We start from the raw sequence: 24,574 nt of genomic DNA, 5'->3' as shown, positions 1-24,574 counted from the left end.
CACCATTTCAGAATTTATTTTTTATTTCAACAGTCAATGAAGTGTTTTATAAACATCTTGATATATCCAGAAGCTATATTCTCATTCACTTGGTAAATATCTTTAAAAAAATAAAACCATAATAAAAAATAAAATGTTAAATTGTTGCAAATGAGATACAAGTATTTTTAAAATTAATAAATATGAAGTGAAAAAGTATTCACAGAACTGTAAAGAATATTTATTGACTCCTTACAGAAAGAAACAGTTACTTTTTTAAAAACCATTAATTACAGTAATGAAAAAAGAAAACAAAACAAAACAACAAACACCGATCAATGTGCTTGGGAAGTTTATAAATTTACTTCCTGCCGTTTTAGAAAATATTTTGGAAGCAATAAAGCTCTTCTTCTCTAAGAAACTATTATGTCCATCACAATCACCATAGCCATCATGTTCTTCTATAAAAATAGTTATAAATCAATGTCAATTTAGATAAAAGATAATTTTTAATCTTTGATTCTAGGATGATTAAGAAAAACAGGTTAACCTCCCTAAATGCAATTAAATCCAACTGGACCTCTAAAATACTTAAAAGTGAGTACTTATTGTAACTTTTACTTGCACTTAGTTTATTGAATAAAACAACTTTATTTTTGTAACTCCGTTATCCAGCTGGGACCACCATGATTAAACAAAAATCTGAAACTAGATTAGATTATCTTTGTTTCCCACATTCTGAAAATATTTAAGGAAAACATCTTTTGGCTGAACTTCTCTGAAGTTACCGAAGACGCTGGCTGTCAGACCCAGAGAACATGTTCACTTCTGCTGAAGCATGGCTTACATCCCATTTCTGTAAATTGCTTCATATGCAAGCGCGCTGTTTGTGCAAAGTCTTAAGTTTAAAATAAAACTTATCTAGGGCAAAAACTTTTTGAAATATTCGTTCCATCAGTGAGGAACAGGCAAGATATTTTTCAGTATTTAACCTTTTCTTTATATTGAGGAATAGTTTGCTGTGACCATAAAATTTAAGCATTTTTAAAGCTGTTGAAACAGTATTATTACAGAAATAAGTGCAGACTCACAGCAACTTGAGGTATGCCATCAGCCCTTCAATCCCAATGGATGCTGTTGGTCTGGAGAGATGGCTCAGCACGTCAAAGTGCCTATTTTCAAATGGACGCCTGATTTAATCCAGCATTTCGTCATTAAATTAGCTGGAAGTAACACCTGGAACCCAGGCTTACTAACAAAAGTAGGTGCTGGTGTCTTTTTAGTTTAGTTCTTGGCTTCTCAAATTAAGAGCTTTCTCAAACATCTAATATTTCAATTGAAGGGCATAGTTAAAGTAACTCCCCCAATGTGCAGCTCCCTGGGTGCTTTCGTTTCATTCTTAGTGATTACGGGTACCAAAATAAAAACAGAGCACCACCTCGCCTCTGCCCTGGCCGTCAACGGCAACTCGGACGTCCACGGCGGGCTCTACCCTGCTCTCTCTCAGTGCTAGCAGCGTGGGCTGGAACCACGACTGAGCCTGAAAATCCCAGCCCAGCACGCTCACTTGAGCAAAAGCTGACCTGGGTCATCCTATCTTTGCTCCGTTTTCAAGCTCAGATAAAACCCAGCCCATTCCCTATGTGGTCACAGTGACAAACTTGGTAGGTGGATACAAAATACAAAAGTAAGCATGAAAATGACAGCAGTGTCAGGATGGTCCATTATGTTTGATTAACCCTTATGACTGATTGCTGTCACACTTCGAAGTACTTCTTCCCAGACAATGTCGTAGCCAAGACTGTTACCTAGCACCAGCAGGTCACTGCAGGCTTCGTTTCAGGTTTCAGGGTAACTCCGTTATCAGGGGGTTGACTAAGCATTAATGGTTTGTGGCTCTTTAGTTTATGAGCCAACGTCATAAATATAGCTTCCACGTGGTCATTATCATTGGGGTTTTTAGCAGATGTTTCAAACAAAGGCATACTGTGTGTGTCAGCAAATTTCTGTGCCAAGTCTGTGGGTACCTGAATGGCACTTCTCAAATCACATTTATTTCCAACAAGAATCCGTGGTATGTCATTCGCTAGCAAATGCTGCTTGCACTCTTCTATCCAAGACGGCAGGCTGTGGAAACTGGCCATGTTGGTCATGTCGTACACGAAGACGACGGCGTGCACGTTCCTGTAGTAATGCTGCACCATGCTCTTTCGGAACCGTTCCTGCCCCGCCGTGTCCCATAACTGGATCTGAAAACGGGAGGAAACAATTCCAATTAAACACCTAATCAGACCTAAACATGAAAAGGGGCTGGAGAGGTGGCGTAGTAAGTTAAGGCACTTGCCTGCAAAACCTAAGGACCCAGATTTGATCCCCCAGAGCCCACGTAAGCCAGATACACATGGTGGTGTATGCGTCTGGAGCTCAGTTACAGTAGCTGTATGGCATGCCCATTCTCTCTTGCTCTTTGTAATAACTAAACACTTTAAATATATATACTGAGAAATAACCACTTTTATATAATTTTTTTTAAAAAAAATAGTAATTTTTGGCCGGGCATGGTGGCGCACGCCTTTTATCCCAGCACTCGGGAGGCAGAGGTAGGACTGCCATGAGTTCAAGGCCACCCTGAGACTACATAATGAATTCCAGGTCAGCCTGGGCTAGAATGAGACCCTACCACAACCCTCCCTCCACACACACACACACAAAAAAACATACTTTTATTTATTTGAGAAAAAGAGGGGAGAGAGAGTACGAGTATGCCATGGTTTGTTGTCACTGCAAAAGAACTCCAGATGCATGCACCACTTTGTGCATGTAGCTCCATGTAGGTACAGGAGAACTGAACCTGGGCAAGCAGGCTTTGCAAGTGCTTTTAACCACTGAGCCATTTCCCCAGCACCATGATTTGTTTTTTAATATTTATTTATTTGACAGAGACAGAAAGAAAGAAGCAGACAGAGCCAGGTGTGGTGGCACACAGGAGATTGCCATGAGTTCCAGGTTGTCCTGAGACTTCATAATGAATTCCAGGTCAGCCTGGGCTAGAATGAGACCCTACCTCACAAAAAAAGAAAGAAACAAACAGGCAGAAAGTGAGTAGGCACGCCAGGGCCTCCTGCCACTGCAAACAAACTGCAGATGCATGCCTCTTCCTCCCAAGTGCAAGGCTCACAAGCCCATCTCCTGCTACAGGGGCTTTTAAGAGTCAAGTCTGGAGCCGGGCGTGGTGGCACACACCTTTAACCTCAGCACTTGGGAGGTAGAGGTAGGAGGATCACCAGGAGTCTGAGGCCACCCTGAGACTACAAAGTGAACTCCAGGTCAGCCTGGGCTATAGCAAGACGCTACCCTGAATACCACCAAGAAAAAAGAAAAAAACAAAAAAAAAGAGTCAAGTTTGGCTGGAGAGATGGCTTAGTGGTTAAGAAGGCATTTGCCTGCAAAGCCAAAGGACCCAGGTTCAATTCCTCAGAACCCACATAAGCCAGATACACAATGCAACACATGTGTCTGGAGTTCATTGACAGTGGCTGGATGCCCTGGCGTGCTTATTCTCTCCCTCTCTCTTGCTCTAAAATAAATAAATAAAAATAAAATCTTTTTAAAAATAAGTTAAAAAAAAAAGAGTCAAGTTCATCCAGACCTGGCGGTGCACATATATAGAGTGATCCCTTCACTCTAGACACTGAGGTAAAGTATCACCAGCTTGAAGACAATCTGGGCTTTTAAAAACTGTGAGCCTGCAATTTATAATAGCTGGGAAATGGAACCAGCCTAGATGTCCCTCAACAGATGAGTGGATAATGAAGATGTGGTACATTTATACAATGGAGTTCTACTCAGCGGTAAAGAAAAATGAAGTTATGAAATTTGCAGAAAAATGGATGGACCTGGAAAGTATTATACTAAGTCAGGTAACCCAGGCCCAGAAAGCCAAGCGCCACATGTTCTCCCTCATATGGGGATCCTAGCTACAGATGACTGGGGCTTCTGTGTGAGAATGAAAATACTTAGTAGCAGAGGCCAGTAAGTTGAAAAGGAGACATAAAGGGTGGAGAAAGGAAGGGAGGAGGATACTTAATAGGTTGATATTGTATATATGTAATTACAATGATTGTAATGGGGAGGTAATATGATTGAGAATGGAATTTCAAACGGGAAAGTGTGGGGGTGGGGAGGGAGGGAATTACCATGGGATATATTTTATAATCATGGAAAATGTTAATAAAAATTAAAAAAAAAAAAAAAAAACTGTGAGCCTGGCCGGGCGTGGTGGCGCACGCCTTTGATCCCAGCACTCAGTAACAAAACCAGCGTGGTACTAGAACAAATGCAGACACGCAGATCAATGGAACAGAACAGAGGACCCAGGTGTAAGCCCAGAAAATGCCAAAAAATACTCCTTGGAGAAAAGACAGCCGCTTCAGCACATGGTGCTGGGAAAACTGAATATGTATCTGTAGAAAGATGAAAATAGACCCTTATCTCTCTCCATGCACAAGAATTAAATCCAAATGGATCAAAGACCTTAGTATCAGACCTGAAACTCTGAAACTGCTGGAGGAAAAAGTAGGGGAAACCCTTCAACATACTGGTCTTGGCAAAGACTTTCTAAATATAACCCCAATTGCTCAGCCAATAAAGCCACAGATTAACTGCTGGGACCTCATGAAATTACAAAGCTTCTGTATGGCAAAGGACACTATGATCAGAGCAAAGAGGCAACCTACAGAATGGGAGAAAATCTTTGCCAGGTATGTATCTCATAGAGGATTAATATCTAGGATATACAAAGAACTCAAAAAATTAAATAATAAGAAATTTAAAAAAAATTAAAGCCAATTTAAAAATGGGCTATTAGCCAGGTGTGGTGGCGCATGCCTTTAATCCCAGCACTCGGGAGGCAGAGGTAGGTGGATCACCATGAGTTCGAGGCCACCCTGAGACTCCACAGTGAATTCCAGGTCAGCCTGGGCTAGAGTGAGACCCTACCTCGAAAAACCAAAAAAATAAAAAATTAAAAAAATTAAAAATGGGCTATGGGGCTGGAGATGGCTTATTGGTTAAGCGCTTTCCTGTGAAGCCTAAGGACCCCGGTTCGAGGCTCAATACCCCAGGGCCCATGTTAGCCAGATGTACAAGGGGGCGCATGCATCTGGAGTTCGTTTGCAGTGGCTGGAAGCCCTGGTGCGCCCATTCTCTCTCCCTCTCTCTCTCTCTCTCTCTCTCTCTCCCCCCCCTCTTTCTCTGTCTGTCACTCTCAAATAAATAATAAACAAAAAAAATTTAAAAATGGGCTACGGGAAGCAGGGCGTGGTGGCACACACCTTTAATCCCAGCACTCCAGAGGCAGAAGTAGGAGGATCACGATGAGTTCAAGGCCATCCTGAGACAACATAGTGAATTCCAGGTCAGCCTGAGCTAGTATGGGACCCTACCTCAGAACCCCCCCAAAAAAAATGGGCTATGGGGGCTGGAGAGATGGCTTAGCTGTTAAGCGCTTGCCTATGAAGTCTAAGGACCCCAGTTTGAGGCTGGATTCCCCAGGATCCATGTTAGCCAGATGCACAAGGGGCACACACATCTGGAGTTCGTTTGCAGTGACTAGAGGCCCTGGCGCACCCATTCTCTCTCTCTCTGCCTCTTTCTTTATCTGTTGCTCTCAAATAAATAAAAATAAATGAAAAAGATTTAAAAATTTGTTTTAAAAAAAATGGGCTATGGAACTAGAGAGTTCTCAAAAGAAGAAATACAGACGGCATAGAAACATCTACAGAACTATTCTATTTCCCTAGTCATCAGGGAGATACAGATTAAAACTACGTTGAGATTCCATCTCATTCCTGTCAGATTGGCTACCATCATGAAAACAAATGACCATAAATGCTGGCGAGGATGCAGTAAAAGAGGAGCCCTTCTACACTGTTGGTGGAAATGCAATCTGATCCAGCCATTGTAGAAATCAATGTGGAGGTTCCTTAGACAGCTAAAAATAGATTTACCACGTGACCCAGCTATAGCACTCCTAGGCATATATCCTAAGGACTCATCTTACTACCATAGAGATACTTGCTGAACCATGTTTATTGCCACTCTATTCACAATAGCTGGGAAATGGAACCAACCTAGATGTCCCTCAACTGATGAGTGGATAATGAAGATATGACACATTTACACAATGCAGTTCTACACAGCAGTAAAGGAAAACAAAGTTATGAAATTGGCAAGAAAATGGATGGATCTGGAAAGGATTATACTAAGTGAGGTAACCCAGGCCCAGAAAGCCAAATGTGGTATGTTCTCTCTCATATGTGCATAGTAGCTATAAATGATTGGATTTCTGTGTGAGTAGGAAGAAAACTCATTAGCAGAGGTTAGTAAGCTAGAAAGGAGATAGAAAGAGAATAGAAAGGAGGGGAGATGGAGACTTAATAGGACGGTATTATGTGTATGTAAGTAGAATAATAATGGAAGTGAAAAGGCCTAAGTGAGGTCAGGGGGAGAGACTGAGTAAAGGAAAGATGGAGAGAGGCTAATCAAAACCTAAGAGGATATAAATAAGTCATATGGAAGCTTACTTTTCTTGGACAATAGAATACACAGGAGCCATAGATTGTTACCAGAAAATTTTCACTGCCAGGGATGGGATACCTTCCAGTGAGTTGGTGGCCACTGAGGTCCCTGATGCCCCCAAAACATTACAGGCCATTGCCGAGGCCCTTGGTTTCCCACCAGGAAGAGATGGTAAGACTCTACTGCTAAAGACTCCACATACTTGGTCTGCAAGATCACTGAGCAGAAAACCTCCTCCAAGTAGACCAGCTGACAGAAAGCTGGAAAAAGCCACACTGCATGCAGCTCAATGGGAGAGAAATCACCAGAGAAGATACCCAACAGTGGATACTGCAAGCCTTCTATTTGGCCAGCCAGGCCAAATGAGCCAAAGGATGCAAAAGTGGCACATCTGTTATGGGGGAAACCAACTACCCTCTAATTTGACTAGAGGCCCACTCCATGGGAGGGAATACATCCCTGATACTGAAAACCTACAACAGGGGTAGTCAGGAGCCCTAGGGGGTGTAACGTCTGCTCCTGTCTGGCTAAATGTATATACTATGCTCATCAAACTGTCTAGTAAGCACTTCGTTAATGTTCATACCCATATATTAATGCTACACTCATCACTTTTTCGTCACAGAACTTTCTCTTTTCAGATGGCAGTGATCTTGGGATGACTCAGAAACCACCACAGTGCTGAGAAGTGACAAGGGAGTGCTCAGCAGTGCAATATCTCTATCACACCTTCCAAGGCTCAGGGTCTATTGCGAAGAGATGGCAGAAAGAATGTCAGAGCCAAAGGAAGGGCAGGACTCCTTACAACGTGCTCCTCCAGACACAAAATGGCCTGGATATCCATGACCTCATAGTGCCTGACACTACCTACACAAGACCATCATAAGAGGAGGAAAAGATGACGACATCAAAATAAAAGAGAGACTGAGTAAGAGGGGGAGGAGATATGATGGAGAGTGGAGTTTCAAGTGGAAAACTTAAAACAGGGGTAGTCATGAGCCTTAGAGGTGTAACATCTGCTGATGTCTGGCTAAATGTATATATTATGCTTATCAAACCGCCCAGTAAGCACTTCTCTTGATATTTATACCCTTATGTTAACGCTACTCTCACTTTGGGTACAGAATCTTCTCTTTTCAGATGGCAGTGACCTTGGGGTGACTCAGAAGGTATCATAGTGCTGAAAAGAAGTGACTGGAGTACTGAGGAACATCTCGATCACACCTTCCAAGGTTCAGGGTCTAATGCAAAAGAGGTGGCGGAAAGAATGTAAGAGCCAGAGGAAGGGTAGGACTCCTTACAACATGCTCCCTCCAGACACAAAATGGCCTGGATATCCATGACCTCATAGTGCCTGACACTACCTACACAAGACCATCATAAGAGGAGGAAAAGATCATGACATCAAAATAAGAGAGAGACTGATTGAGATGGGAAGGGGATATGATGGAGAATGGAATTTCAAAGGGGAAAGAGTGGGGGAGGGGAGGAAGGGTGTTACTATGGGATATTTTTTATAATCATGGAAAATGTTAATAAAAATTGAGAAAATAAATAAATAATTTTTTTAAAAAAAGGCAGAGGTAGGAGGATCACTGTGAGTTCGAGGTCATCCTGAGAATACAGAGTGAATTCCAGGTCAGCATGGGCTAGAATAAGACCTAACGTTGAACTGCCCCCCCAAAATTAAAAATAATTAATAAAGAAAAGAAAGAAGCTAGTCATAATGGTTCATACCTTTAATCCCAGCACTTGGGAGGTAGAGGTAGGAGGTTCACTGTGAGTTCAAGGCTACCCTGAGATGACAGTGAATTCTAGGTCAGCCTGGGATAGAGCAAGATCCTACCTTGAAAAAAAAACACTGGGAGCTGGAAAGATGACTTAGCAGTTAAGGCGCTTACCTGTGAAACCTAAGGACCCAGGTTCAATTTCCCAATACTCATGTAAACCAAATGCACAAGGTGGTACATGTGTCTGGAGTTTAGCTATAGTGACTAGAGGCCCTGGAGCACCCATTTCTCTCTCTTCCTCTCTCCTGTCTCTTCTTCTCTCTCAAATAAATAAATATAATAAAATAAAATTTACTTCAAAAAAATGGGCTGGGGAGATGGCTTAGCGGTTAAGCTGCTTGCCTACAAAGCCAAAGGACCCAGGCTCAATTCCCCAGTACCCATGTAAAGCTAAATGCACAAGCACAGAGAGAAAAAGAGAGAATGGATGTGACAGAGCCTCCTGCTGCTGCAAGCTCCAGATGCCACTCTGTGCATCTGGCTTTACGTGGGTAATAGGGAATCAAATTCAGGCTGTCAGGCTTTGCAGGCCAGCACCTTTTACCACTGAGCCATCTTTCCAGCCCCAAAATGTCTGCCAAAACATACTCATTAAATATTTGACTTACAGGAGACAGACTGTCCTGATTATTTTCCCTTAGTTAATGTTAACATCTTATACTTAACATGGCAAAATTTCACTTCTGCCTCTACAAATAAGGAAGCTATTGAAACTTTCAGCTACTGAACTGCTGATTCCTAGCGGAAGAATGGTCAAATCCCCAAACACCAGGCTTCAATAATGCTTTACCTCTGCAAAATGACTGCTGGGGAAGGCACATGGCTCATCATGCTGGAGTCAAACCGTCGAGGAACGAACATATGGATTAGCACAGGCAGAGTAAATTTGAAAGTCAAATGCATTTTTATTTAAGGAATTAGTTTTATAGTCCTATCCAGCTGCTAACATTCTGCAAACAAGATTTTCCTCCATAAGTGATCCATATGAAAGTGTGTATAAATAGATTAGCAAGTATGGATGTTCTTATATTCCACAACGAACTTTAACTGAGGGCTGGGGATGTAGCACAGTTGTTAGAGTTTGATCCCCAACATATGATGAGCTGGTGTGTGGGCTCCTACCTATAATCGTAGCATTCTGGAGGTGAAGGCAGGACGACCAAAAGTTCGAAAATAAAAATAGAGCCGGGCATGGTGGCGCACGCCTTTAATCCCAGCACTCGGGAGGCAGAGGTAGGAGGATTGCCATGAGTTCAAGGCCACCCTGAGATATCAGAGTTAATTCCAGGTCAGCCTGAACCAGAGTGAGACCCTACCTCGAAAAACCAAAAAAAAAAAAAAGAAAGAAAGAAAGAAAATAAAAATAGGGGTTGGAGGGATAGCTTAACGGTCAAGTCACTAGCCTGCAAAGCTAAAGGACCCAGGTTCAATTGTCCAGTACCACGCAAGCCAGATGCACAAGGTGGCACATGCTTCTGGAATTCATTTGCAGTGGCTGAAGGCCCTAGTGTGCCCATTCTCTCTTGCTCTCTCCCCCCCCCTTCTCTCTCTAATATAAATAAAATTGGGCTGCAGGAACGGCTTAGTGGTTAAGACATTTGCCTGTAAGACCAAACAGCCCAGGTTCAATTCCCCAGGACCCACGTGAGCCAGATGCACAAGGGGGCACACACATCTGGAGTTTTTTTGCAGTGGCTAGAGACCCTGGAGTGCCCATTCTCAATCTCTCTCTCCATCAAATAATAAATAAAATAAAATATTTAAATACTTTTTTTTTTTTTGAGGTAGTGCCTCACTCTAGCCCAGGCTGACCTGGAATTCACTATAGAGTCTCAGGGTGGCCTCGAACTCATGGCAATCCTCCTACCTCTGCCTCCTGAGTGCTGGGATTAAAGGCATGCACCTCCATGCCCAGCTTCTAAATACATATAATTTTTAATTAAACAAAAAAATAATTAAGAAAATAAAAATAGGGGCTGGAGAGATAGCTTTACAGTTAAGGTGCTTGCCTGCAAAACCTAAGGACCATGTTCTACTCTCCAGGTTCCATGTAAGGCAGATGCACAAAGTAACACAAGTGAAGGCTGCACCCTGCACAAGACGGCACACGCATCTGGAGTTTGTTTGAAGTGGCTAGAGGCCCTGATGCACCAATTCTCTCCTGCCCTTCCCTCTCCCTCTCTCATAAAAAATAGGACTGCGGGGGGGAGGGGGGTGCTGGAGAGATGGCTTAGTGGATAAGCGCTTGCTTGTGAAGCCTAGGGATCCTGGTTCAAGGCTCTATTCCCCAGTACCCACATAAGCCAGATGCACAAGGTGGCACATGCATCTGGAGTTTGTTTGCAGTGTCTGGAGGCCATGGTACGCCCATCCTCTCTGTCTCTTTGCCTCTTTCTCTGTCCATTGTTCTTAAATAAAATAAAAATAAACAAAAATAATTTTAATAATCCTAGAAATTCAATCTATGGTAATTATTTCTGCTTGTGGTTGCATAGTAACTTTTAAAAAACATTTTGACCAATATGCACTGGTCCAGCATGCTTATTTGGTAAACTTTTACCAAATAAGTAGTTATGTTGTCTGCTTTCATAGGCAAAATAAATAAATATAAAATAAAATAGACAGTTATCTATATATATGTATTTTTTGAGATAGGGTCACACTGTAGCCCAGGCTGGCTTTGAACTCACAGCAATCATCTACCTCTGCCTCTCAAGTGCTGGGATTAAATGAGTGTGCCATGCCTAGCCAAAAAAGGCTTTGTGCACATTGGGCAACAACTACCAAATGAGCTAAGTCTCTACAATTTCTCAATTTTACCCAACAAATATGATCTAGAATGTCTCCCTTCTTGAGACAAGGGCCCACTGTGTAGCCCAGGCTAGCCTTGAATTCATGATCTTTCTGCCTTAGCTTCCTAAAGGCTTGGATTGCATGTTGGGCCACTATGCTCAGCTTAAAAAATGTCATTTATGGGCTGGAGAGATGGCTTAGCAGTTAAGCACATGCCAGTGAAGGCTAAGGACCCCAGTTCAAGGCTTGCTTCCCCAGGACCCATGTTAGGCAGATGCACAAGAGGGCACATACATCTGGAGTTCGTTTGCAGTGGTTGGAGGTCCTGGTGCGCCCATATTCTCTCTCTCTCTCTCTCTCTCTGCCTCTGTCGCTCTCTGCCTGTCGCTCTCAAATAAATAAATAAAAATAAACAAAAAAAATTTTTTAAATATCATTTATGGCCTGGATATCCATGATCTCATAGTGCCTGGTATTACCTACACAAGACCCTCATAATAGGGGGAAAAGATGATGACATAAAATGAAAGACTTGGGCTGGGGAGATGGCTTAGTGGTTATGCGCTTGCCAATGAAGCCTAAGGACTCCGGTTCAAGCCACGATTCCCCAGGAATTAGCCATATATACAAGGGGGCGCACACATCTGGAGTTCGTTTGCAGTGGCTGGAAGCCCTGGCACACCCATTCTCTCTCTTCCCCCTCGGCCTCTTTCTCTCTCTGTCTGTCACTCTCAAATAAATAAAGAAAAAAGAAAAAATGAAAGACTCAACCAGGCGTGGTGGCGTACGCCTTTAATCCCAGCACTTGGGAGGTAGGGGTAGGAGGATCACCATGAGTTCGAGGCCACCCTGAGATTACACAGTGAATTACAGTCAGCCTGGGCTAGAGTGAGACCCTACCTCCAAAAATAAAAATAAATGAATTAATTAATTTTACAAAAAGACAGCCACTAACTGAGAGGGGAGGGGATACAATGGAGGGTGGATTTGTGAAGGGGAAAGTGGGGAAGGGGAGGAAATTATCACAGTTTATTGTCTATAATTATGGAAGTTGCCAATAAAATTTTTAATGTTATTTTGGTGGTATAAATACAGAGCTTTCCATCTTTAAGCCAAAAACTTGTAAATGTCATTTCAGAAAAGGCTCACAATTTTCCAAAGGGATAACACGAGCATTTCATATCATAAGATGAACGTTTCAGCGCCACCTCGGGTAGCAACACAGCAGCAGCATGGCCCGGCATGGCGGCATATGCCTGGGCTACCAGCACTCAGAGACAGGAGCACCATCACAGCTCGAGGCTGCCCTTGACTACACAGGAAATGCTAGGCCAGCCCAAGTAAGACTTGTCTCAAAATCAGACAGACAAAAGAACAGAAAAAATAAAAGGAGCACCAGCACTTGAAATGAAGCTCTATTACTCTTCAGTTACAAAACTTAGTGAGTACACTGAAAAAAAAAAACAAGTTTTATAGCCAAGCATGGCTCACACCTTTAACTCTAGCACTTAGAGACTGAGGTAGGAAGATGACCTTAAGTATGAGGCCACCTAGGCTGGAGTAAGACCCTACCTCAAAAAAAATGAAACAAAAGGGATTGGAGGGCTGGAGAGATGGCTCAATATTTAAGGCACTTGCCTACAAAGCCTAAGGACCCAGGTTCAATTCTCCAGTACCCACGTAAACCAGATGCACAAGGTGTTACATGCACTTGGAGTTCATTTCTGGTAGTTAGAGGCCCTGACGTGCCTCCCCCCCCCCACTCCGCCTCTTTCTTTCAAATGAATAAATAAATGAATGAATTAATAAAACACAAAAAGGGGGCTGGAAAGATGGTTTAGCAGTTAAGGCACTTGCCCGCAAAGCCAAAGGATCCAGATTTGATTCCCTAGGACCCATGTAAGCCAGATGCACAAGGTTGCACATGCATCTAGAGTTCATTTGCAGGAGCTGGAGAGAGAGCTTAGTGGTTAAGGCATTTGCCTGCAAAGCCAAAGGACCTTGGTTCAACTCCCCAGGACCCACATAAGCCATTTGTACAAAGTGGCACACACATCTAGAGTTCATTTGTAGTGGCTGGAAACCTTACCTGGAAAAACCAAAATAATAATAATTAAAAGCCAGATAGGAAGGTTGAGGAGAGGGCTTGGGTTAAAGGTGCAAAGCCAAAGGACCCAGGTTTGAGTCCCCAGGACCCACATAAGCCAGATGCACAAAGCCTACATAAAGCCAAACACACAAAATAGCACATGCATCTGGAGTTCATTTGCAAGAAGCCCCAGCAACCCATACAAACACACTCACACTCTCTCATTCTCTCCCCCACTCCTGCTCACAAATAAATAAAACTTTATTTAACACATTTAATAAAAATAAAATAGGGGCCAGACATGGTGGCGCACACCTTTAATCCCAGCACTCAGGAGGCAGAGGTAGGAGGATCACTGTAAGTTCCAGGCCACCCTGAGACTACACAGTGAATTCTAGGTCAGCCTGAACTGGTAAGACCCTATCTTGAAAATCCAAAAATAAATAAAATAGGGCTGGATAGATGACTTAGCAGTTAAGGTATGTGCCTACAGAGCCAAAGGATCCCAGTTCGATTCTCCAGGACCCATGTAAGGCAGATGACACATGCAACTGGAGTTCGTTTGCAGTGGCTAGAGGTCCTGGAGTGCCCATTCTCTCCCTCTCTGCCTCTTTGTGTCTCTCAAATAAATTAATAAAACATATTTAAAGGGGGGGGGGGTGGAAAGATGGCTTACCTGTTAAGGTGCTTGCCTGCAAAGCCAAAGGACTCAGGTTTGATTTCCCATGACCCACATAAGCCAAATGAACAACACGCATCTGGAGTTTGTTTACAGTGGCTAAAAGCCCTGGCTCGCTCACTCGCTTGCTCTCTCTCTCTAATAAATAAATAAGTAATTTTGTTGTTTTACAGTGGCTGAAGGCCCTGGTGCACCCTTTCTCTCTCTCTCTCTCTCTCTCTCTCTCTCTCTAATAAATAAATGAGTAATTTGGGCTGGAGAGATGGCTTAGTGGTTAAGCGCTTGCCTATGAAGCCTAAGGACCCTGGTTCGAGGCTCGGTTCCCCAGGTCCCACGTTAGCCAGATGCACAAGGGGGCGCACGCGTCTGGAGTTCGTTTGCAGAGGCTGGAGGCCCTGGCGCGCCCATTCTCTCTCTCTCCCTCTATCTGTCTTTCTCTCTGTATCTGTCGCTCTCAAATAAATAAATTAATTAATTAAAAAAAATTCTTTAAAAAAAAATAAAATAAAATAAAAAAATAAATGAGTAATTAAAAAAAAAAAAGAAAGGATTTTTAAGGGCTGGAGAGATGGCTTACCTGTTAAGGCGCTTGCCTGCAAAGCCAAAGGACCCAGGTTTGATTCTCCAGGACCCACATAAGCCAGATGCACAAGGTGGTACACACATAGGGAGTTCACTTTACGCCTGCTAGAGGCCCTGAACACCCATTCTCTCCCTCTCACTCCCTTCCTCTCTGCCTCATTCTCTCGAATAAAAATAAAGTTATTTGAAAAAAAATATATTAGGGCTGGGGAGATGGCTTAGCAGTTAAGGCACATGCCTGCAAAGCCAAAGGACCCAGGTTCAACCCCCCAGGACCCATGTAAGCCAGATGCACAAGGTGGTGCATGTGTCTGGAGTTCATTTGCAATGGCTGGAGGCACTGATACACACATTCTCTCTCTCTCTCTCTGTCTCCCTTTTTCTCCCTCTCTTTCTCAAATAAATAAAATAAAGATTTTTTTTTTAAAAGATTTTTTTAGCCAGACATGGTGGTGCACGCCTTTAATCCCAGCACTCAGGAAGCAGAGGTAGGAGGATTGCTGTGAGTTCAAGGCCACCCTGAGACTCCATGGTGAATTCCAGATCAGCCTGGGCTAGAGTGAGACCCTACCTCAAAAAACCAAGGGGAAAAAATATTTTTTAAATTGTCAATAAGTAAAATTAACTTCCTAGCACCTGGGATTGAGTCCCCAGTACCCATGTAAATCCAGATGTACAAAGTGGCTCATGTGTCTGGAACTCATTTGCAAGAGATGGAGGTCCTGGTGTGCCCTTCCTTCCTTCCTTCCTTTCTTCCTTCCTTCCTTCCTTTCTCTCCATCTCTATCTCTCTCTGTCTCTCTGTCTGCAAATAAGTAAAAAGATCTTAATATAGATGTAAGATATTCAGGGCCAGGGATGTGGCTCAGTTGGTAGAGTGCTTGCTTAGCAAGCATGAAGCCCTGGGTTCAATCCCTATCACAACATAAACCAGGCACGGTGATACACTCCTAAAATCACAGCAATCAGGAGGTAGAAGCAAGAGGGTCAGGACTCCAAGGTTATCTCCAGCTACAAGTTTGGGGCCAGCCTTGGATACATAAGACCCCATCCAAAAACAAAGAGGGGGCAGCTGAAGAGATGGCTCACTGGGTAAGAGCATTTTCTGTGCAAGCATGAGGATCTGGGTTTGAATTCCCAGGGCCATGCAAACAGCCAGGAGTGGCCATGCACACCGGTCACACCAGCGCTGCAGGGAGCAGAACCAGGAGGACTGCAGTGACTCACTGCGGAGGCAGTCTAGACAAAACACAGTGAGCTCCAGGTTCAATGAGAGACCCCGTCTCAAGGAAATGAAGCCCAAGAAGAGGAGGACACCTGAGGTCTTCCTCTGGCCTCCACATCTGCATACACACACCACACAAAGAGGTTAAAAAATGTGTACTAAACCAAAACTACAAAACAAAACCAAAAACCTTGAACAGTCTCAAAAACTGACCACCCTGCTAAGGGCACATAGCCTTTGTCTTGTTCTCTTTTCTAATGCTATGCCAAAATTTTCTGACACTGAATAATTTATGAAGAGTAACTGTTCTGGAGTCTGAAAGTCCAAGAGCACAGGGCCAGCATCTGCAAGGAGAGGGCATCGCAGGCAGAGCACGCTGAGCTTTATAATAAAGCCGCTCCAGATAACCCACGTGGCCATGAATGGGATGAGCCTATGGATTCATGAATGGACTAATCCCTTAAGCAGTCAACGGATGAAGCCAATTAATCTAGGAAAGGATTAATCCAAAGACTAGATTAACCTATTCATGAGGACAAATCCCTCAGGACCCAATGGCTTCCCAAAAGTCTCACCCCCAAGTATAGTTAACATACAAATTTGGGGATAGTTTCCAACTGACAAACTCAAGGGACCATTCCATACGTCAGCACAGCCCTAGCCAGTCACAGGTTCAGAGAATCCGTGACGGCACCCTCCCGAGCATGCGCAGCTCTTCCCACAACTGCTTAGTGAGCATCTTATCACTTACCGTTCACACCACAGAAGCCCCATTATTTCTGCTTAGTGTCAACCTTAGTGTTGCAAAAATTAAGTAAATGAATAATAATAAATAAAATAGCTGGATGTGGTGGTGCATGCCTTTAATCCCAGCACTAGGAGGTTGAGGTGTGTGTTCAAGACCAGCTTCAGTCTACATAGTGAATTCCAGGTCAGCCTGGACTAGAGCGAAACCCCACCTCCAAAACCAACAAAAAAATAAATAAATTTTACTGCTTCTCATCTCTGCAGTGTATACAAACTCTCTCTTCACTCAGCCCCTGCTGGGGACCAAGTCCAAGGCTTCATGCATGTTAGGCAAACATCCTACCACTGAGCTACACTCCCTACCTCTACAAATGTCTCTTGACTTCATCCAGTAGTCACTCACAGGACCAGTGCTGGCAACTTGAATGGAACAATGGAAAGTCAAGTAGAAAATGGAAGGCAGAGGCCCTCCAGCAGGGTTATCTCTTACCTCAGCTCCTTCTCCTTTACCATTAACAGCAGCAAAAGCTCTTTGAGGTCAAGTTGGTGGGTGATCAAGGAACTGAAAAACTGTTTTAGACCTCAGGGACATAAGGGTAGGATGAGGCAACAAAGGGGTTCCACCAACCAGCACACTGATAAAAATAAAAAGAATCACTAATTAAAAGAAAAAAAGTGGGGCTAGAGAGGTGGCTCAGCGAGTAAGGTGTTTATCTGCAAAGCCTAAAACCCGGGGTTTGATTCCCCAGTACCTACATAAAGCCAGATGCATAAAGCGACACATGGATCCAGAGTCTGCAGTGGCTGAGGCCCTGGCATACCCATTCTCATTCATTCTCTCTCTCCTCTCTCTGCTTCCAAATAAATAAAAATATCTTTTTTAAAGAAGCAAAAGTAGGGCTGGCCAGAAAGCCAAATGTCACATGTTCTCTTTCTTTTTATTTATTTATTTATTTGAGAGCAACAGACACAGAGAGAAAGACAGATAGAGGGAGAGAGAGAGAATGGGCGCGCCAGGGCTTCCAGCCTCTGCAAACGAACTCCAGACGCGTGCGCCCCCTTGTGCACCTGGCTAATGTGGGACCTGGGGAACCGAGCCTCGAACTGGGATCCTTAGGCTTCACAGGCAAGCGCTTAACCACTAAGCCATCTCTCCAGCCCCCACATGTTCTCTTTCATATGTGGATCCTAGCTACAAATGTTTGGACTTGTGTGTGAGCTGGGACCAAAAAATCGGTAGCAGGGGCCAGTAAGCTAGAATAAGGCTATAAGGGAGGGAAGAGAGGGAAGGATTTAAGGGGATGGTATTGTATGTATGCAAATAGAAGAACAGATTACAAGGAGTGGAATGGCCAAAGCGAGGCCAGTGGAAGAGATTGAGTAAGAGAAGGGTGGAGGGACGGTCAGTCAAAATTCAAGATATTCTGAATAAGACATATGAAAGCCTACTTCTTTGGATAATGGCACATCCAGAGCCATAGACTGCTACTAGAAAATTTTCAGTGCCAGAGATGGGATAACTTCCAGTGAGTTGTTGGCCAATAAGGTTCCTGTTCCCTCCAAAACATTACAGGTTATTGCCAAGGACCTTGGTTCCACACAAGTTAACAGACGGTATGGCCCTATTGCTGAAGACTTCACATGCGTGGGCAGCAAGGTCACTGAGAAATCAAGCTGGTACTGAGATGAAAACCTTCTCCCTGTAGACCAGCCAACTGAAATATGGAAAAAAAAAAACAAAACTGCACTGCATGCAGTCTTATGGGAGACAAAAGTCATCAGCATTGAAAACAGTGGACACTAGAAGCCTCAAGTTTAGCCAGACCGGCATGTGACCAAACGGGCACAAGAGTGGCATGCCTGGTCTGGGAGAAACCAACTGCTCTCTAATAGGACTGGAGGCCCACTCTATGGGGGGGAATACATGCCTGTTACTGAAAACCTAATAAAAGCCTAAGGCAGGGGAGGTCATGAGCCTTAGGGACACAAAGCCTGCTATTGTCTGGCTAAATGTATATATTACTCTCACCAAACTGCCCTGAAAGCAATACACTTAATGTTTGTATTCATATATTAATGCTACTCTCGCTTTGGTTAGAGAAGCTTCTCTCTTCAGATGGTGGTGACTACTGGTATAACCCAAAACAGCAACATAGTGCTGAGAAGTGACAGAGAAGAGACCAGCACAGAAACATCTCTATCACACCCTCCAAGGCTCAGGGCTCATTGCGGAAGATGTGGCAGAAAGAATGTATGAGCCATTCTGCATGCAGTTCAATGGGAGAAAGAGAAATCACCAGTGAAGATATTCAACAGTGGACACTGCAAGCCTTAGTATTGGCCAGCCAGGCTAAATGAGCCAACAGGTGCAATAGTGGCACGTCTGTTATGGGGGAAACCAACTGCCCTCTACTTGGACTGGAGGCCCACTCTATGGGAAGGGAATACATCCCTGATACTGAAAACTTAAAACAGGGGTAGTCATGAGCCCTAGAGGTGTAACATCTGCTGTTGTCTGGCCAAATGTATATATTATACTTATCAAACTGCCCAGTAAGCACTTAATGTTCACACCCTTATATTAATGCTACTCTCACTTTTGGTAGAGAATCTTCTCTTTTCAGATGGCAGTGACCTTAGGACGACTCAGAAGGTATCATGGTGATGGAAAGAAATGACCATAGTGCTCAGTACTGCAATATCTGTATCACACCTTCCAAGGCTCAGGGTCTAATGCAGAAGAGGTGGTGGAAAGAATGTAAGAGCCAAAGGAAGGGCAGGACTCCATACAACATGCTCCCTCCAGACACAAAATTGGCCTGGATATCCATGGCCTCACAGTGCCTGACACTACCTGCATAAGACCATCATAAGAGGAGGAAAAGATCAAGACATCAAAAGTAAAAGAGAGATTGATTGAGATGGGGAGGGGGTATGATGGAGAGTGAAGTTTCAAAGGGGTAAGTAGGGGGAGGGAGGGTATTACTATGGGGTATTTTTAATAATCATGGAAGTTGTTAATAAAAAAAAATTTTTTAATGAAAAGAAAAAAGAATGTATGAGCCAAAGGAAGGGTGCAACTTCTTACAATGCAACTGTCCAGAAAGAAATTGACCTCAATATCCATGACCTCACAGTGCCTAACAATACCTTCACAACACCCGCATAACAGGAGGAAAAGATGATGACATCAAAATAAAAGAGAAGCCAGACGTGGTGGCGCACGCCTTTAATCCCAGCACTTGGGAGGCAGAGGTAGGAGGATTGCCATGAGTTCAAGGCCACCCTGAGACTATATAGTGAATTCCAGGTCAGCCTGAGATAGAGTGAGACTCTACCTCAAAAGACAAAAAAAAAAAAAAAAAGAGAGAGAGAGAGAGAGAGAGGGCTGGAGAGATGGCTTAGTGGTTAAGGGCTTGCCTGTAAAGCCTAAGGACCCCGGTTCAAGGCTCGAATCTCCAGGACCCACATTAGCCAGATGCACAAGGGGGCACATGCGTCTGGAGTTTGTTTGCAATGGCTGGGGGTCCTAGCGTGCCCATTCTCTCTCTTTCTCTATTTGCCTCTTTCTCTGTCTGTGGCACTCAAATAAATAAATAAATAATTTTTTTTTTTTTTTTTATTTGAGAGCGACAGACACAGAGAGAAAGACAGATAGAGGGAGAGAGAGAATGGGCGCGCCAGGGCTTCCAGCCTCTGCAAACGAACTCCAGACGCGTGCGCCCCCTTGTGCATCTGGCTAACGTGGGACCTGGGGAACCGAGCCTCGAACCGGGGACCTTAGGCTTCACAGGCAAGCGCTTAACCGCTAAGCCATCTCTCCAGCCCAATAAATAATTTTTTTAAAGATTAAATAAAAGAATAAAAAAAGAGACTAATGGAGAGAGGAAGGGGATATGATGGAGAGCAGAGTTGTGAAGGGGAAAATGGGGGAGGGGAGGGAACTATCATGGTTTATCTTCTGTAAGTATAGAAGTGGTCAAAAAAAAATTAAAAATTAGGGCCAAAGACAGGCATGGTGGCACACACCTTTAATCCCAGCAGTTGGGAGCAGAAGTAGGAGGATCTCCATGAGTTTAAGGCCACCCTGAGACTACACAGTGAATTCCAGGTCAGCCTGGGCTTAGAGCGAGACCCTACCTTGAAAAAAAAACAATAAATAAATAAATAAGTAGGGTTGGGGAGATGGCTTAGCAGTTAAGGCACTTGCCTACAAAGCCAAAGGACCCAGGCTTGATTCCCCAGGACCCAATAAAGCCAGATGCACAATAAGACACATACGTCTGGAGTTCATTTGCAGTGGCTAGAGGCCCTGGTGTGCCATTCTCTCTCTCTCTCATAAATAAATAGAATATTTTTTAAAAAGGAATATTCTCTTTAAATTTAAAAATACAAAAAGTGGGGCTGGAGAGATGGCTCAGTGGTTAAATGCACTTGCCTGCAAAGTCTGACAGCCTAGTTCCATTCCCCAGTACCCATGTAAAACCAGATGCACAAAGTGACTGGCACATGTGTCTAAAGTTGATCTGCAGTTGGTGGACCAGAAGTGTTCATTCCTTCGCTCTCTCCCTCTCTCTCCACTTGTAAGTAAATAAATATTAAAAAAAAAAATACAGGGTTGGAGAGATGGTTTAGCAGTAGGGCACTTGCCTACAAAGCCAAAGGACCCAGGTTCGATTCTCCAGGACCCATGTAAGCCAAATGCACAAGTGTCTGGAGTTTGTTTGCAATGGTTGGAAGCCCTGACATGCCCATTGACATGCCCATTCTCTTTATATATCTGCCTCTTCTCTCTCTCTCTCTCAAATAAATAAATAATAAACTCCTGGCAGGTGTGGTGGCACATGCCTTTAATCCCAGCACTCGGGAGACAGAGGTGGAGGATCACCATGAGTTTGAGGCCACCCTGAGACTTACATAGTGAATTCCAGGTCAGCCTGAGCTACAGCGAGACCCTACCTCAGAAAACCAAATAAATAAATAAACTCTTAAAAAATACAAAAGGTAAAAAATAAATATAAGAAGCAACTGTAAGGAAGGCAGGGTAGTTTCTGGGTTCTCAGCCTTGTCAAGGATCCTCACTGTGCCATGACCCCAAGCCAAACCCTCAGAACCTTGCCAATCCTAAATGCCTTGCACCTTTCCTGCGATTACTATTACAGCACCCATGGTCTCAGAAGCCACCAATAGTTACTTAAAAGGAAAGAAGAATTGGAAGAGATCTGTGCTGGCATCAAGAGAGATGCTTTTGGCAACCCACCTAGGAGCCAACATACATAAAATGTTTCTTGGGAAACATTATTTAGCTTTCTCCAAACAAATCAGTGTTACACAGAAATTAGTCCAGCAAAACTGTATGCAAGACTGAATGACTGCCCCACAGGCAAACAGGCTTTACTTCCACGATCGTTAACATTCAAGAAATGCTCAAGTGAATTCTCAGCAAAAAACTCAAATGAAGCAGCTGGGAAGGTGGCCCAGCAGTTAAAGGGGCTTGCTTGCAAAGCCTGCCTACCAGGGTTCAATTCCCAGGCTGCCAACATCAGCTGGATGCAAACAGTGGTACCACTGTCGTGTTTCTTTGTAGCAGGCAAGAGACCCTGATGCATCCACAACACACACGTGAAAATAAAATTTCAAAAAACGAAAAAAAGCACACTGGAGACTGAGACAGGAGGATCGCTGTGAGTTCGAGGCCACCATGCTACAGAGTCAAGTCCAGGTGGGCTAGAGCAAGACCCTACCTCCCTACCTTGAAAAAAGAACAAGTTAAATCCGTTTTTTTTTTGTTGTTGTTGTTGTTTGTTTTGTCAAGACAGGGTCTCACTCTAGCTCAGGCTGACCTGGAATTCACTATGTAGTCTCAGGGTGGCCTTGAACTCACGGCGACCCTCCTACCTCTGCCTTTCGAGTGCTGGCATTAAAGGCATGCGCCACCACGCCCGGCTGAATCAGTTTTTCTATGCTTGAGAAATTTTCTGATTTCCCTCCAGTCGTATTCCCCTGCACATAACACAGACACACTAAGGCAATGAACTACACCTTGATTCTCAAAGCGTGGCTCATGGGCTATCTCTATGTGCATCACCTGGGAGCTTACCAAACCAGAATCTGCACTTTAACACACACACACACACACACACACACACACACACATATATATACACACATACACACACACATATACATACATACATACATACATATACATATATAATACACATACATACACACACATACATACATGCATACAAGAATTCCCCAGGCAAATTCACGGAAGTTAAAGTTGGGGAATCACTGCCTTGGAAGTCTGCTCTGCACAAATCCACAATCTCCATGAGCGTGGGGGAAAACGGAGCGCACACAGGGCCAGGGCGGGACCGGGCGAGGGACACTCGGCGGCCACGACCGCTCACCTTGATGCGCTCGCCGTCGATGTCCACGGCCCGTTCTCGGAAGTCCACGCCGATGGTGGCCTCGGTGCGGTCGGGGAAGCGGCCGGCGCAGAAGCGGTAGGTGAGGCACGTCTTGCCCACATTCGAGTCTCCGATCACGATGATCTTGAAGATGCGGGAGCGGGCCGGAGGCAGACAGCCCGAGGCCCCGGACGCCGCACAGCTGGACGAGAAGCTGGCCTCGAGCGACGACTCCATCTCCGAGGCCATTCTCCACGCCCGCCCCTGAACCGAGGGTGAGCAGCAGCGGGACAGGAGACGCAGTCGCAGCCCGAGCGGCGATGACGCCACCGCCGGGAGCGCGCGCCTCGGCTTCACCGCGCGACGTCCCGCGCGCCGCGCCCGAGAGACCCCGCAGTGCGCGTGCGCGCCGCCCGCCCGCTCAGGTGTGGCGCCCCGCGTGCGCGCGCACTGAGGTTCCGCCCGCCCCCGCGGCTCGGGGAGGCGCGCGCGCGCACGCTAGCGCAGTGTACCTGGAGACGCGCGCACCCGTCGCCGGCCTCGACCCGCGGGGCGGAGGAGCGGCTGCGCAGAGCGCGGGGGCCACGTCCGCCGCGTCGGCCTTCTGGAGGAAGCCGCGCCGCTTCTCCGGGGCGGGGAAAGGCAGACTGCTGAGAGGAAGCAGGCGCCGCTAGGCTCTCTCGCGAGAGCCCCGAGGAACCGCCGAAACCCCGGAGGAAGCGGCTTTGGCCTTGGGCCGGGTCGGGAGCCTGCGGGCGGCCGTGACGGCTTCCGGCCCGCGCTCACCGCCTCCGACCGTGAGGCTGGTGGGTGACGGGCACCCGGGCTCGGCCTCGGCGTCCCAAGACCCACGAAGGGTATCGGCGAGCTCCTGGGCCCCGGCTTCATCCTAGCCGTACAGCAGATGACTTGTCCCCGAGGCCGGAGTTAACAGAATGCATGGCATGGAATACATGAGGGTGAGGCAGGACAGAGACCTGGAATACTTAGCGAGACCCCGTCCCAAAATATAACGAGGTGCGACCTGCAGAGATGGTTTAGCGCTTAACGCGCTTACCTGAGAAGCCAAAGCACCTAGGTTCGATTCCCCAGGTCCCATGTCTGCCAGGTGCACATGGTGGTACACGCGTCTGGAGTTAGCTTACAGTAAGGCCCTGATGTGCCCATTCTCTACCTATCTGCCTCTCTGTGTCTCTCTTAAATACATGAAATTGGAAAAAGAAAGAAAAACAAACAGATGTGATTAACGATTAAAAGGTGCTTGCTTGCAAAGCATGAAGGCCGAGGTTCCATTCCCCAGTACCCACATAAAGCCAGATCCACAAAGTGGTGCATGTGTATGGAGTTAGTTTGCAGTGGTAGGAGACCCTGGCACACACACCCTCCCTGCATGCAAATAAACGAATAACTTTCTTAACGGAATGAGCCGGCACGGTAGCCCACACCTTTGATCCCAGCATTCAGAAGGGTGAGGTACGAGGATCTCAGGGAATTCGAGGCCAGCCTGAAGCTACAGAGTGAATTCTAGGTGAACCTGGGCTAGAGTGAGACCCTACCTCAAAATAAAAGTATATATATACAGAGATAGAGACAGAGAGAGAGGAGGAAGACAGGATAAAAGAAAGTAATAGGAAGGGATTGTGATCTAAATACATTGTATGTATGAAAGTTGTCAATAAAAAGTTTAAAAAATAAC

At 44.9% G+C, this 24,574-nt stretch overlaps 1 protein-coding gene across 1 annotated transcript; it reads right to left on the bottom strand.

The window, feature by feature from the left end:
- Positions 1-211: 211 nt before the first annotated feature.
- Rab33b (RAB33B, member RAS oncogene family) lies at positions 212-23,165 on the bottom strand. Its single transcript, XM_045131146.1, has 2 exons — positions 22,879-23,165; positions 212-2,228 (listed from the first exon to the last, which is right to left on the bottom strand). Exons 1-2 carry the CDS (start codon positions 23,125-23,127, stop codon positions 1,788-1,790), a joined length of 690 nt encoding a protein of 229 aa, XP_044987081.1. The 5' UTR covers positions 23,128-23,165; the 3' UTR covers positions 212-1,787.
- Between the last annotated feature and the right edge of the window lie 1,409 nt (positions 23,166-24,574).

Source organism: Jaculus jaculus, chromosome 12 (assembly GCF_020740685.1).
Source record: "Jaculus jaculus isolate mJacJac1 chromosome 12, mJacJac1.mat.Y.cur, whole genome shotgun sequence".
NCBI classification, from domain to species: domain Eukaryota; kingdom Metazoa; phylum Chordata; class Mammalia; order Rodentia; family Dipodidae; genus Jaculus; species Jaculus jaculus.
The sequence above is the reverse complement of the archived record's forward strand: the minus strand, read 5'-3'. Positions and strand labels throughout refer to the sequence as shown.

Coding starts and splice junctions, on each gene's coding strand:
- Rab33b (XM_045131146.1), bottom strand. CDS start 23,127: ATGGCCTCGGAGATGGAGTCGTCGCTCGAGGCCAGCTTCTCGTCCAGC. Junction 2,229..22,878: donor TCGACGGCGAGCGCATCAAG/GTGAGCGGTCGT, acceptor TCCCGTTTTCAG/ATCCAGTTATGGGACACGGC.